We start from the raw sequence: 12656 nt of genomic DNA, 5'->3' as shown, positions 1-12656 counted from the left end.
GTACTCCCCCTCCTGTTCTGTCAATTTAGATACTATCGCCATCGATAATCAAACCCTGCTGCACGATCCTGCACCGCGTGCATATCAACCTTTCGACGCGTCTGCAAACCACAACACAACAGAGAATATCGCAGCCCATACTCATGTCCGATTTTTTACGTATGCAACACCAAGATCTGTTGACTTGAAGCTGCCCAAGTCCCTGCTGGGGCAGCGAGTGCAAAGCTCAACCGTTCGTTGTCGCCACCATCTTTGACGCGGCTCATTATTCAACATGGGTGTATCTGGTAAGGCCTGTTATATCTCACTTGAGCCTCCCCATACTAACCTATGACCAGGGCTTCTCCCCCTTCTCAAATCTATTCAGAAGCCAATTGAGCTCAAAAAGTACCATGGCCAAACGTTCGGCGTCGACGCGTATGGCTGGCTCCATCGTGCCGCCTACTGCTGTGCCTTGGAGCTTGGTCAAGATAAGCCCACACAGAAGTAAGTTATTTGTTTATTCTATAGGTACTAACAGAGTATATTGACCTCTCAATAGGTACCTGAATGCTGCAATGACGCGGGTTCGCATGCTTCGTCATTTTGGTATTACACCTTACATGGTGTTCGATGGTGACTTTCTCCCCAGCAAAGCTGCAACGGAGGATTCTCGTGCGAAGAAAAGAAATGAGAAAAAGAAGGTGGCGATGGAATTGTTGCGATCTGGGAAGCCTGCGCAGGCTACACAAGAGTTTCAGAAGTGTATCGACATCACCCCCGAAATGGCCTCGGCTCTTATTCAACTACTCAAGAAGCTCGATATTCCTTACGTTGTCGCCCCTTACGAAGCTGATGCCCAGCTTGTGTACCTCGAACGACAGGGCCTCATCAACGGCATCATCTCCGACGACTCAGATCTCCTCGTCTTCGGAGCCAAGAAGCTTCTGACCAAGCTGGACCAGTATGGCAACTGTATTGAGATCAACCGCAAGGACTTTTGCGCCTGTCGTGAGGTTTCATTAACTGGATGGTCTGATACCGAATTTCGACGAATGGCAATCTTCAGCGGATGTGATTACCTGGATGGACTCCCAGGCGTTGGGTTGAAGACGGCATATCGTATGCTTCGCAAAACTAAGGCCCCAGACCGGATAGTGCGCATGGTTCAGTTCCAGGGAAAGCGAGTATCGGAAAACTACTTGACGCAGTTCTACCAGGCCGAGTTGACGTTCCTGCATCAATGGGTGTTTTGTCCTACCAAACGCGAGCTGGTACATCTGACGGAGCTGGATGGAACACGGACCGCAGATGAGATGCCGTTCATCGGTGCTTTTGTCGAGCCCGAGACAGCGCGTGCCATCGCCAGAGGCGATATGAACCCTATCACCAAGACTATGATAATTAGTACAACAGCAACGACTCCCTCAAAGAGAAGGCATTCGCAGCTGGGGACTAATGCCGTGGATCAACCTCCGCCGGAGATGAAACCTATCAGTTCTTACTTTAGGGGACACAGCCGAATACCTATGGGCGAGATGGACCCCAATTGCTTCGAAGTCGATCCCCAAAGAATTTCGCAGATTACTGGAGGAGGTTTAGTGCCTCGTGTGTTCCCACTTCCGAGACCTTATTTGGATGAAACGGCTCGGTCAGCGTCAAGCAGTTCACAAAACTCAGAAGCTAACCCTGCGCGTACATCACCACGACTTCACCGTCGCCGTACTGAGCCCGTCTCCAATTTGGTCAGAAGTTTCAGCGATGCCTCCACGGCCACGAGGCGCACGCCTTCTGTCAGTACTAAACCTACCTCTTCTGCTCCATCAAGCGATTCTGCTAGTCGACCGCCCAAGAAGGCGCGTTTGTGTGAGGACAATGAGATGGGCCCCGATGAAGCTCTGCCACCACAAAAGAGCAAGTTCTTCCCAGTACCTAAAACACGGAAAAGTCCAAGGCGGGCGAAGAGTGACGCTTACCTCTTATCCGACGATTCACTCGATGAGGCGCTTATGGCGTTGCCCGACTTTGACGGCTGGAAGCCCGCTGACAAGACTAAGCGGGGCGTTTCGGTATTCGTGGAGAAAGAGAGTCAAGGGACTGCAACGAGTGCAGAAAGCGACCAGTTCTTGTTCTCATTCTCCAAAGACAGTGAAACCCCTTTGTCATCCTTCGAGGACTCTATGCCCCCGCCCTCGTCTGTCGCGTCCCTGTCGCAGACCTCAGCTACTCCCGCTCGACCAGACATTCGCAAATTCTCATATTCAAACCCGACAGAAACACCTGCTTCGGCTACATCGCAACGCTCTTCCGTCTTTAGTGCTGCATCCACCCCCTCTACGGCACCATCAACAGCTGCTTCACGCATGACACCTCTGCAACGTCTGGGAGCTCGTGCTATGAAGGCCCCAATGTCACCCAAGCTGCCCAAGCCACGCGACAGCTTTGATAGGCAGTTCCTTTCGGGTGTACCCGTCAACCCGGCTTTTGTGCCATTGCCTAAGGTTGACCTGGAAGAGGTTGCAGACCTTAACACATGTGGCAGTGAAGATCAAATTATCCCCGCCAGTGACGAGGAAGATGAGGACGAGGACGAGATTGACCTTCCGCCCAAGAAACTTAATCTGTCACGTTTTGCTTTCGTATAGAAATTATGTTACACTTCAACCATGTTTGCGTTGCAGCTAACAAGTTGTCGGAGTCGCGAATTGTCATCATGAACATAGCATTGATCGGGCGTTTTTTGTTTTTACCCCCCTTTTTTTATATTGTGGCTGTGGCATGATTAGCTGAGATGCACAAGAGATGAGAATACCAGTGTACTAAACTATGCAAGAAGCCCTGGAAGGGAGTACGTAGAATATCGGATAGGCCTTTTGGCAATATCATTTTGCCTCCTGAGGTCTGTAATACATGCCCAACTTGAACTCAGACCATGGCGCTTGTAGCCTGTGCTTGTTACAAACATTGATATCACTGTGCAACAACTTATGCAGGGCTTGCTCCTCGCGATTTCACGTGTGACAATGTGCGGCGTCGTAGTCAAACTTCAATAGTAGTTTCTTAAGGGTCTGCAGAAATAACTAATGTATCATCGCAGTTCTCATTTACGTACCCGCTTGAGTGAATATCATAATCCATATCCTGAACCGCTGAAAACAACCATGCCATAACAAATCTATAAACCGGATCCTTCAAAGCTCCAGCAGCTCAACTATGATACCGAAACCCCTTCACCACGCCAACGCCTTCTTCGGCAGCAGACCAACGCCAAGATTTCATGCTTCTCCAGTCTGCGAGAGCAGCAGATCACGATGACTGGCGATAACGGGAATGTGGAAAACAGTTCGTAAAGAAATGGTACATAATTGGGGTAACAGGTCAAAGGCACGTGAAGCCGTGCATCAGGGCGACAGCTCTGGGAGGAAAAGAAAGTCCTTGAGCAAATGTCGCAGCTAGGGCTACCCGAACCCAATGCTTGTACGTGACATGGGTCTGGATAACAAGCCAGCCGTTTCTGGCCAGACGGGGATGATGCATCGTAGCTCCCCAAGCTTGGAACCACCCGTGCTGTCCTTGAAAACACATAATTCTATTAGAAATGCGCGCTCCCATATGCCCGCACCTCAGCGACGAGTAACAGGCGCAGAAGTAGCGGCGTCTAAAAGGTCTGCGTTGAAGTTCCATTCGCCTGAAGACACAAAGATAGTTAGCAAGACATCAAAACCAATGAAACATAGGAGTGTACAAAGGGTCGAAGGGAATAGTACCTTTTGCCAGATTTTCGGCCGTGTCCTCAAGAAGAATAACACGACGCTTGTTGCAGTAGGAAGTTTTATCCATAATATCAACTTTGAGCTTGGGGTCAGACAATTCTGTGATGGGTTTCTCAAACATCTCAGACAAGTTCTCCACGGCCATCTCAAGGTCCTTCTGGTTATCCTCGAAGATCTCTGTCAAATTGTTTCTGGCAAGATAGAAAGCAAAGGCGTATGTCCACTTCAGCGTCTGTCGACATGTTTGAAGAGCCTGAGAAGCCGAATTGAGGTATTGAACTTCAATCCACGACATGCCCGAAGCACTCTGAAGTTGGACCATCTTCTTTTCGGTTTTCTGGGCAATATCCTTGTCAAGCTTGGCCGATTGTTCGTGGTTGGCATAGCGATTGTAGTAATGTAGGTATCGCTCAAGAGATGTTCGGGATTTTGCCTGGGCGTCGCGAGCCTCGGAACCGCTTTTCTCCTCATATCTATTACAGTTGTACCAGCTGGTTCCGTGTTCGGACCAGAGGCCCATACACATCCAGCAGAATTCGTATTTGCATTTGCGGCATGTCATGTGGTTGCAACCTCCGTTCTTCTCGATAGTGGAGTTACACTTGGGGCATTCCTTAGTGTTGGCCGAGATCCAGTTGGCGGTTTCCGAATCGTCGGCACACTTTTTCAACCATTTCTTGACCAAATCACAAGGTGCTGGTTGGTGGTCGGGGTTTGGGCAGCCAAAGCAGAATCTGTAACCGCATCGACACTCAACAGTCGGAACAATCTTACCCAGATCTTTGGGCTTAACACCACATTCAAGGGCGTTGGGGCAGTCTGGGGCAGGACACCACTTAAAGTTGTCCTTGTCTTCGACATATGTTCTGTTGAGAAGTTCCTGGTATCGGTCTGCCAGAGCTGGAGTAACAAGAACATCAAGTGAAGCGGAATCGAGAATGCGGCCACAGCCATCAGAGGGGCACTGGATTCTCGCTGCCTCGCCCTCCTCGCGGATCTTCTGTGTTAAGTAGTGACGATAGCAGTCCACGCAGTAACGATGGCCACATTTTATGGCAAACGACTCGAGGCCCTCGTCGTCCTCACAGCATATGTCACATATGAAACCAGGAATGACTTCCAGCTTTGGTGAGCTAGACGTGTTGCTGCCCAATCCAGCAGCTTCCATAACCTTTTCTGGTCTGTCCATATAATCTTCTAGTAAGCGCTCCTTGTTCCATCGGAAATGACGGAGCAAAATGGCAGCATCCTCCTTCTGCATGTCTAGAATCATATTGACTTCGCCGATCATCTCATCCTGTTGGTTCTGGATATCGCTCGGTTCGTGGACTTTGCATGGCACCACATGGGCAGCTCTCTTCTTCTTCTCGACGTCTTTTGCGAGGCCAAAGTCAGGATCAGGCTCGTCAAACTCTTCATCATCAAAGTCTGTGATGTCAGCGTCATTAGTAAGTGTCATGATAGGATATGAGGAACCATTTGAGGTTTCGGGAGACGTACCATCACCTGCGGAGATCTCGTCGCCGCTGTCGTCTTGCATTATCTCGTCGTCGGTCGAGAGAGCCGACATGTACTCGTCGTCGGAATCCATGGGGTTGCTGGCGGTGGTAACTGGAGTTGGAGGCAGCGCGTGTTTGTCTGAGACGGCAGCTGAGGCGATGACTTTCTTATTGGGTACTTCGTCTCTGTTGGCAGAGGTAATCGTCGCCTCAGCAGCCTTTCGCTTCCTCGTGGTGGGGGGAATCGTGGCGGTTTAAGGGAGGTTTTGAGGGGAGACCGAGGATGGGAAGGATGGATGTCTTAAGGATAAGGAGCAGAAATCGAAGGTGGCGTTGGCGTTTGGCGGCGGGTGACTAACAGTGCAGTGCAGTAGATAATACCTAGCCTTGCGCAGTACAGTACGTAGCCTGGCTGCAGTACAGGTGCTGGCTGGTATGTATGGAATGAGTTTGTGACGGAGGGTCGAGTCAGAGAGTCAAATAAGGCCAAGAGGGGTGCCTATGACGGAGCCAGGGCCGTTGAATCGGGGATAGGCAGAAAAACGCTAGTTAATCTGGGTCAGTCAGATCCCTATTGAGGTCAGAAATGGATGTCAAATAAGTTGCGTGTGGACCGAGAGTACGCACTTAGAAGAAGGTGGCGGGTGAAAAGACTTTAGATAAAACAAAGTCCAAGATGATGGGATCAGATTCAAAGTCACCTTCAGTTGTCAGTCAACCGGACTGTCCGACCATGGACATTAGTGCGGGTAGGCGGGACGGTACGGTGGGGGAGATGGGCCGGAAGGCGCGATTAGAAGGCAGCAGAGTCGCGAAATGTGGACAGCCGACCAGCTGAGGGCGAGGATATGGAAGGCAGCCTGATCTGTAACAGGGCTGTTGTTAGGCAGGTTAGGCCGACAGACATTGAGACATGAAAGCGTCGTTGCCAGGTGGGTCACGAATCTGTGGCTAGAGGTCTTCCATTGTGGCGTTATATCTCAGTCATCATATCGGTATCCTACTATTAGTCATATTTTACTTACACCATCTACTTAAAGACGGGATTTTCACAACACTTTGCAATTGCAGACACCCTGAGGACCCCGTAAACTGTGTGTAATGGAGCTAGGTGCATTAATTAATAAGCTACTACCCAGCACTTAAACTAAACATTCTTATATATAAAAAGTGGACACTTGTAAATCTAAAACGAGTTGATTGTGCTGAATGCCTTGTATATATTAATACCTATAGGATACCTAGGTAGGTACCTACTGCTGATTTGATTATAAAAGAGACGGTTTAGACATTTAAGAGAAACTGTTAAGTATAGACTTATTGAACTAAAACCAGACTGTATGTACATTACGTTATCAATGAAGCTGACAAATGACTAATGTGCTCTTCAGTGTCTTGCTACAGCTATTTCGTAACTACCTTATCTGAACTGTTTCTAAACTCAGCGTAGCTTAGGATTATAAAAGGAGTTAAATACCTACAATGCATATTTTCCCCCAAGTAGGTACCTGGTCAGCTACCCTAGACCGGAGCATAGGTACTAGGCAGCTTCTGGATCAGGCTTAAGGATGCTAACACCTGGGAAAGACAATATCGGATGTCTGGAGAATATCTAGCGTTTTGCTACAGGAGTTTCATTATGGTCATTAAATACATGTGTTGCATTGTGATCCATACCAAATGCCACTGTGGTTGACTCTGAGGTATTCTAAAATTAGTGCCGCTAATGTTCGGATACTGACTACGAAGGTATAACCATTGAGCGTGTGATATAGTAAAAGAAAACGATGCAGATATACCAGGAGCTTCTGCCATCAGTGGACAACCATGCATGGCCGTGTGTTTGAGGACGCGCTGTACAGGCGAGATCCAGATTCATCTAAAAAGCAAGCTTTCAACCCACTTCGAAGTTGTGACCTAGATCAAGATCCGCTAAACGGACTCACGATGCTCCTGTACGCGAAAAGACAGCGACCAAGATTGAGGGCGTCTATTCATAAGATGTCCGGCGAGCCAATGATGTGCTTCCCATAACATGTTTGATTGAACAGTGGATGGCCTAGTGACCGTTTTGTAGTTAGGGCAACCCGTCCAACAAGAAACATAGAGCAGCTGCAACAAGTATGCCTCGCATTGACGCGCGCTTCACGCAACAATTACTGTAGGCCGTACAGTCGTCTCGCGTATCGCCAGAGTAGGCCACGATATGAAGCCAGTCTCGATGGCAATTCTCGTAAACGCTGGAGTTTTAGAAGCCAATCCATCCATAGGTACTTCAAAACACAATACGCTGTACAATAGTCCTCTTGCGCGCGCTTCGTATCCAAGTTGAGAGGCCATGTATGAAGTTTCGAATGGACCAATCCTTACTCCGCTATTGTGTCGCAAGTCGTCAACGAGTTGATGTTGATTGGTGGTGATTTATTCGACGGATGTTGACTCTCATGGTTGAGATTCGTATCTCAATTTAGTAGATTGATTGAATGCAGTTGTCGGTCACAGATACGGTTTCTGATTGGATTTGATCGCCCACAGCTGCCATTGGTCGTGATATGCATCGCCATTGACGAGTTATCCAATGGCAGTAACGACTGGTGCTGTTTCCAGTTTTGAGCACGCAGGTTCTGATCGAGATCAAGGATGGAGGCAGTTGCGACCAGAACCAATGATGAGTTGCCATCTCAACAATGAAATGCATTTCCCCTCCAAAACCCCTCTTCTCACCTCTGCACTTGTAAGGTAAGAGGAGAATAGAAACCAGCACCATCCTCGCAAGAACTAGAAAAGCAAACTCTCAGCTGCAGAGCATTGTCCGTTACTCGTCAGCTTTAAACCTACCTCGTCGCTGTCATAATCATGGAAACAGCCATGGATGAGATCCTATTCGCTCGGTACTTTGAATCGCCGTGAGCCAAACCACTGACCAGTTTGTGAAAAGCCGAGCAGCTGCCCAAAAGCCTCCCCATGCCTTTGGCTTTGTCGAATCACATTCCTCCCCAACCATCTGGGCCAGTGGAAGCCATCCCCGGCGCCAGCAACGGCTTCAGCGACCAAACAGGCCTCTGACAGGAGATTTTTGGGCCAGGATGATGGCGACTAGGGGCTATTCGAGAATAAAAAAAGCAAGACGCTAAACTCACGGACGCTGACTCTGTCGAATCAAGATGCCTCCCGCCCCCCTGCTCGCATTCTGCCTCTACGCTCGACTAGGTGTAGCCTGTTGCCGCTGCTTTTAACGCGACTATCACCGCCAAAGCCAACCAATCCCAATCAATTTTGGGGACCAAACAACTTCCAGTGCTGCCATTACAGCGCCTCCCTCCCACAACACAATCCATCCATCCATCCATCTATGGAATCCGACCTATTGAGCCGCCGGCCAACAAGTCCATTGCCAACGCTCCGATACGCGAGTTACTGAGTTGCAAGAGATGCGATTCCACAAGATCTTTATCACAGCCTGTAACCAGCCGTTGGCTCGTGGCCAGTCTGCCAGGACACCCTCAGTTGACTATGACTGTTGTACAGTCAGTTCCAACAGCCTGACACAGCCGACCTGACTTGTCGCTGTCACCAGCATAGCGCGCCATCCGCCCGCCGATTGGCAGTTTCCGGGCAGGAAAGAGTGGCAGAGATAGAGTGACATTATCAAGCAGACTGCATCAACCGCCGTTGCCCACTAAGACGACCACGCAGTCACATCCTCGCATTACCCTCTTGCAGACCGCAAAAATATCATCCATAGGTGAAGAGGGTGGCTGGACCGACTCAAATCGAGGAGAGCATAGGTAGCAAAGTGAAGTAAAGAAAAGCACTAGCAGTGCAGAGGAACATAATCACAGCTGTGCACCCTTGGCTGATTGATTCGCGTCGCTTCTCGTGCAGTTGCCGCCTGCACCTCCGTACGCGCCTGTTGCTGTTGCTGTTGTGTTGCGCTATCACTGTAGCTTTCACTGTCGCTCGCTGCTCTTATTGTCGTGTGCTGCTCTTTCCATGTTGCTGCTTTGGTGGTTGTTCCGCCCGGCCCCGTCTGGTGGTTTCCCGTATATCCACACATTTAGCTAGGGTCGTTTCCCTCAATACACGCCTCGCAACTCTACCCCTTCACCCTTGTAATCCGTCATAGCTCCACATTGTTCCAACTGCTTCACACCCCCTTCCCTTCTTCAAGCGCCCACCTCTTCCAATTTCATCCTTCGGCGCCAAACACTTGACGCAGTCCTTTCCTTATAACCATCTGGTGCTGCCTTCTCCTACCCTCTGACCCTCGCTTTTTCTCCAGTCAGTCAGTCAGTCTGTTCGCTCGCTCGCTGCTTCCATCTGCCTGTACTCTTAATTCCCAGTGCTTGGGATTGGCTGCTGGTTCATATCTACATATTAAACCAAGCTCGCACTTACTCAACTCACTCATAATAAGCCTTGATCTCGAAATCCACGGTCAAATCAACCGCCGTCATGCCTCACACCAAGCCAAAGTTGGGGAAGCTCACCACTCCCGTCACCGCTACCTTTCCCTCCGAGATCACTTCGGCAACTCCTATCTCGGCTGTTTCGTTCACCTTCAAGCCTGACCCGGATTTTCTCAAGACGCCCATTAGCCCACCCATGGCCTACACTGATTTCCTTACCAAGGCCATGGCCCTCAACTCTCCTGCTACGAGCTCTGGCTTGACAACCCCAGACTCTCTCCCGGATACGGCAACTAGTGAGGAAACCGACACCTCTTGCAAGCGCGAAGCCAGTCCTCCATCATCGGCTTCAAGCATCACCTCCAAGGCTTCAGGCCGTCCAACTCCTCCAGCGACGGCCCCCATGATGCCTCCTAGTCCCTTCACCTGTGCTGCCCCTATGTCTGCACCCCCTACTGGCCCAGCTTGCTTCCCAAGCCTCAAGGTGCCTCCCAGTCCAAGTGTGTCGTATATCGACTCGCCAATGAGTGCAAGCACTGCTCGATCACCTTTCAGTGCCAGGCCAGTCCATTCATCAGTGTTCGACTGGGACGCGGCTCTGAAGGCTCGCTTACTAGAGAAGAAGAAGCAAAAGACTTCACGGACCAGCGTACGACACATTCGGGAAGTGGTGACGAGAACAGTCACATACACTCCTAGGATGGCACCTGCACCAAAGGGCAAGAGGCGCAAGGTTGAATAGATCTACTTTACCTCCACTCATCATCTGAACACTCGCACCGATCATCTATTCAACCGACCCACAACTATTAACGATCCTTCGAATACATAACGAATTTTCTTTTGTTTAGACATGCATTACATCAAGATATACCGAAAAACGACAAGTAGGCGGAACACACACACACACACACACACACACACACACACAAGGCAAAGCTTGGAGCAGGCCTTCGACACTTGGCGGCGAAACCTATCGCCCTTATCATTCAATCATTCTCTTGTTGGAATTTATTTGATACGCCTTGAAAGGAGTTGAACTGGAAACGGAATGACACTACTGGAGCTACTTGGGTGGCACAACTGAAGGAGTTTGACGGCGTTTGACAGTTTCATTATCACTTGGCGTTGCTGTTCCCTGGGGGCTTAGCATCGACCAAGAAGCAAGATACCAACACATGTGGAAGGGGCTGTGGACAGAGAGAGCAGAGATCAGCGACTAGGAAGCAGTCGACAGTCAGAGCTAGGCACTCAACAACGTAGAACCTTCAGCAGGGGTTACGGGAAAGAGAAGGAGAATTAGGGAACGCTTTGAACGATGTGGACCCGTGTACCGGGCACAGAAGCAGCTCGTGGTAGCGTTTTTAGTACAAAATACACAAAGCCATGGGCTGTTTAAACATCAATTTTTGTCGCGTGCTCTGATCTGTGCCTTGTTGGTGATGGATTCCGACTGACTGGTACGTACATGATCATATGAGCCAAGGTAGCCGACCACAACTAAAAGCGATTTATGGCAAACCTCACCATCATCTAAAGAACAATCGTGTTTGTTTTCCTCTTTTGGTGTTGTTTATTTGTTTGTTTATATGGATCTGTCATGGCCGAGCTGGCCGCATAACGGGTATACCCTCGACGTCTATCTGGGCCGCAGAGACGGCCGTTTCGCAGGCCGCCAGCTCGAAGCTTCTCTTGCAGAAACCCACCCCGCACTTGTCTGCCTTATTGTCGCTCCATGTTATGGATTCTTGTCGTAAGAATATTTAAACCCCGGTTCCTTGTAAAGTGGTTTTTACATGGGTAGTTGAGCAGGCACCAAGCACAGCTAATGAGATATAAACCCCCATTAATGAAATCGAATACCGAAGGGAGGAGACACGCGAGTGAGCGGGACTTTGTTTTTTTTTTCTTTTCTTTCGTGTTTCGCGATCTTTGTTATTATGGTATGCAAAGACGTGAATCAAGTACAGTACTCCACTAGGTCGGCTTTGGGGTCGCAGGCACGGGACGTATGCAGTCCAGACACGAATAGAAACAAGGCGAAAAAAGGCATACAACTGCTCGTGACATGGTTTAGGTAGTTCTCTCCACTGCGGTGCATCTTGAGCCTCTTTAGTTTTGTATCTCATCACAGTATATTCTGCAATATCGTGTGGTTGCAGTGAATCAGTATCCGTAGTAGAGAGAGGACTTTGAACTCCAAGAATGGATGCCGGCACACCCACCCCCGCTAGGTCGTCCGGGGCTCAATAGTTAGCTTCATCAACCCCTGGAACCACCAGAAAGACTTCTCTGGCGACCCAGCACCCTGGTCCAAGCGGGGCTTGTAAGCGCCGGGTCATGGGGAGTCAAGTGTGCTATTGGACGGGACGGGAGAGCCCATCACCCACCATCGAGCGTTGGTTGATATGATTGGGTTCGTACTAAGCGCCCAGGACTTGTGGGTATTTGTGTTGGTGAGGACTTGGGCTTCTCTTTGAGTTGAAGAACATGGCTACATGCAGAAGCGTCCTTTCTTCATCTCCTGTAATGGTAATGCCTGCGCTATATGTCGTCTCGTCTGGCCTTCAGGTGCGTCTGCGTCTGTCTCCCCTCTCGCTCTCGTTTCTACTCTTGTCGACGCGTTTGGCGCATGCTACCCAGCTACTGCGAGGGATACAGCGCGCTAGCTGTACATACATAGTAGGCGTGTTTTCATTTGTTTCTCCAAGTCTTGCCCACTGAGAATTCCAGTCTTGTCACAGAGAGACATCTGCCTGTGCTACTGAAATCAACAAATCCACTTGTGACCAGCCATGTAAAGATTCCGCGCCCAAGAACATAAGCTTGGGCTCTTCGCGCCTAAAGCAGCCTCATCACCTTTCGTCATCCAGGTGACCAAGCCTTTGGAACGCTATCACCCTTTGACCATGGCACAGGTCCGAGTGGTGAAAACTGCGCGAGCTACCCCGTGTACTCTTCCGTTATTTTGAAGCCTGGCTCCTCGTGGCATCGCG

The 12656-nt window shown here is 49.7% G+C and overlaps 4 protein-coding genes across 4 annotated transcripts; 2 read left to right on the top strand and 2 right to left on the bottom strand.

Moving 5' to 3' along the window:
• Positions 1-71: 71 nt before the first annotated feature.
• B0J16DRAFT_100065 (uncharacterized protein) lies at positions 72-2714 on the top strand. The gene is made up of 3 exons (XM_046121246.1): positions 72-287; positions 339-486; positions 542-2714. Exons 1-3 carry the CDS (start codon positions 275-277, stop codon positions 2622-2624), a joined length of 2244 nt encoding a protein of 747 aa, XP_045984628.1. The 5' UTR covers positions 72-274; the 3' UTR covers positions 2625-2714.
• Positions 2715-3602: 888 nt separating this feature from the next.
• Positions 3603-5343, bottom strand: B0J16DRAFT_318360 (RING-5; the record flags this gene model as incomplete). Its single annotated transcript, XM_046125441.1, has 3 exons — positions 3603-3667; positions 3747-5180; positions 5253-5343. The coding sequence occupies 3 exons, from the start codon at positions 5341-5343 to the stop codon at positions 3603-3605; spliced, it is 1590 nt and encodes a 529-aa protein (XP_045984627.1).
• Positions 5344-6636: 1293 nt separating this feature from the next.
• Positions 6637-8043, bottom strand: B0J16DRAFT_337852 (uncharacterized protein). The gene has a single exon (XM_046127396.1). It carries the CDS (start codon positions 8016-8018, stop codon positions 7719-7721), a length of 300 nt encoding a protein of 99 aa, XP_045984626.1. The 5' UTR covers positions 8019-8043; the 3' UTR covers positions 6637-7718.
• Positions 8044-9706: 1663 nt separating this feature from the next.
• B0J16DRAFT_382580 (uncharacterized protein) lies at positions 9707-10402 on the top strand (the record flags this gene model as incomplete). The annotated part of the gene is made up of 1 exon (XM_046131252.1): positions 9707-10402. One exon carries the CDS (start codon positions 9707-9709, stop codon positions 10400-10402), a length of 696 nt encoding a protein of 231 aa, XP_045984625.1.
• Positions 10403-12656: the final 2254 nt, after the last annotated feature.

The sequence above is a fragment of the Fusarium flagelliforme genome, assembly GCF_020744385.1.
Source record: "Fusarium flagelliforme strain FIESC 12 MPI-CAGE-AA-0113 chromosome Unknown B0J16scaffold_3, whole genome shotgun sequence".
Taxonomy (NCBI): domain Eukaryota; kingdom Fungi; phylum Ascomycota; class Sordariomycetes; order Hypocreales; family Nectriaceae; genus Fusarium; species Fusarium flagelliforme.
This window is presented reverse-complemented; position numbering and strand designations above follow the sequence as displayed.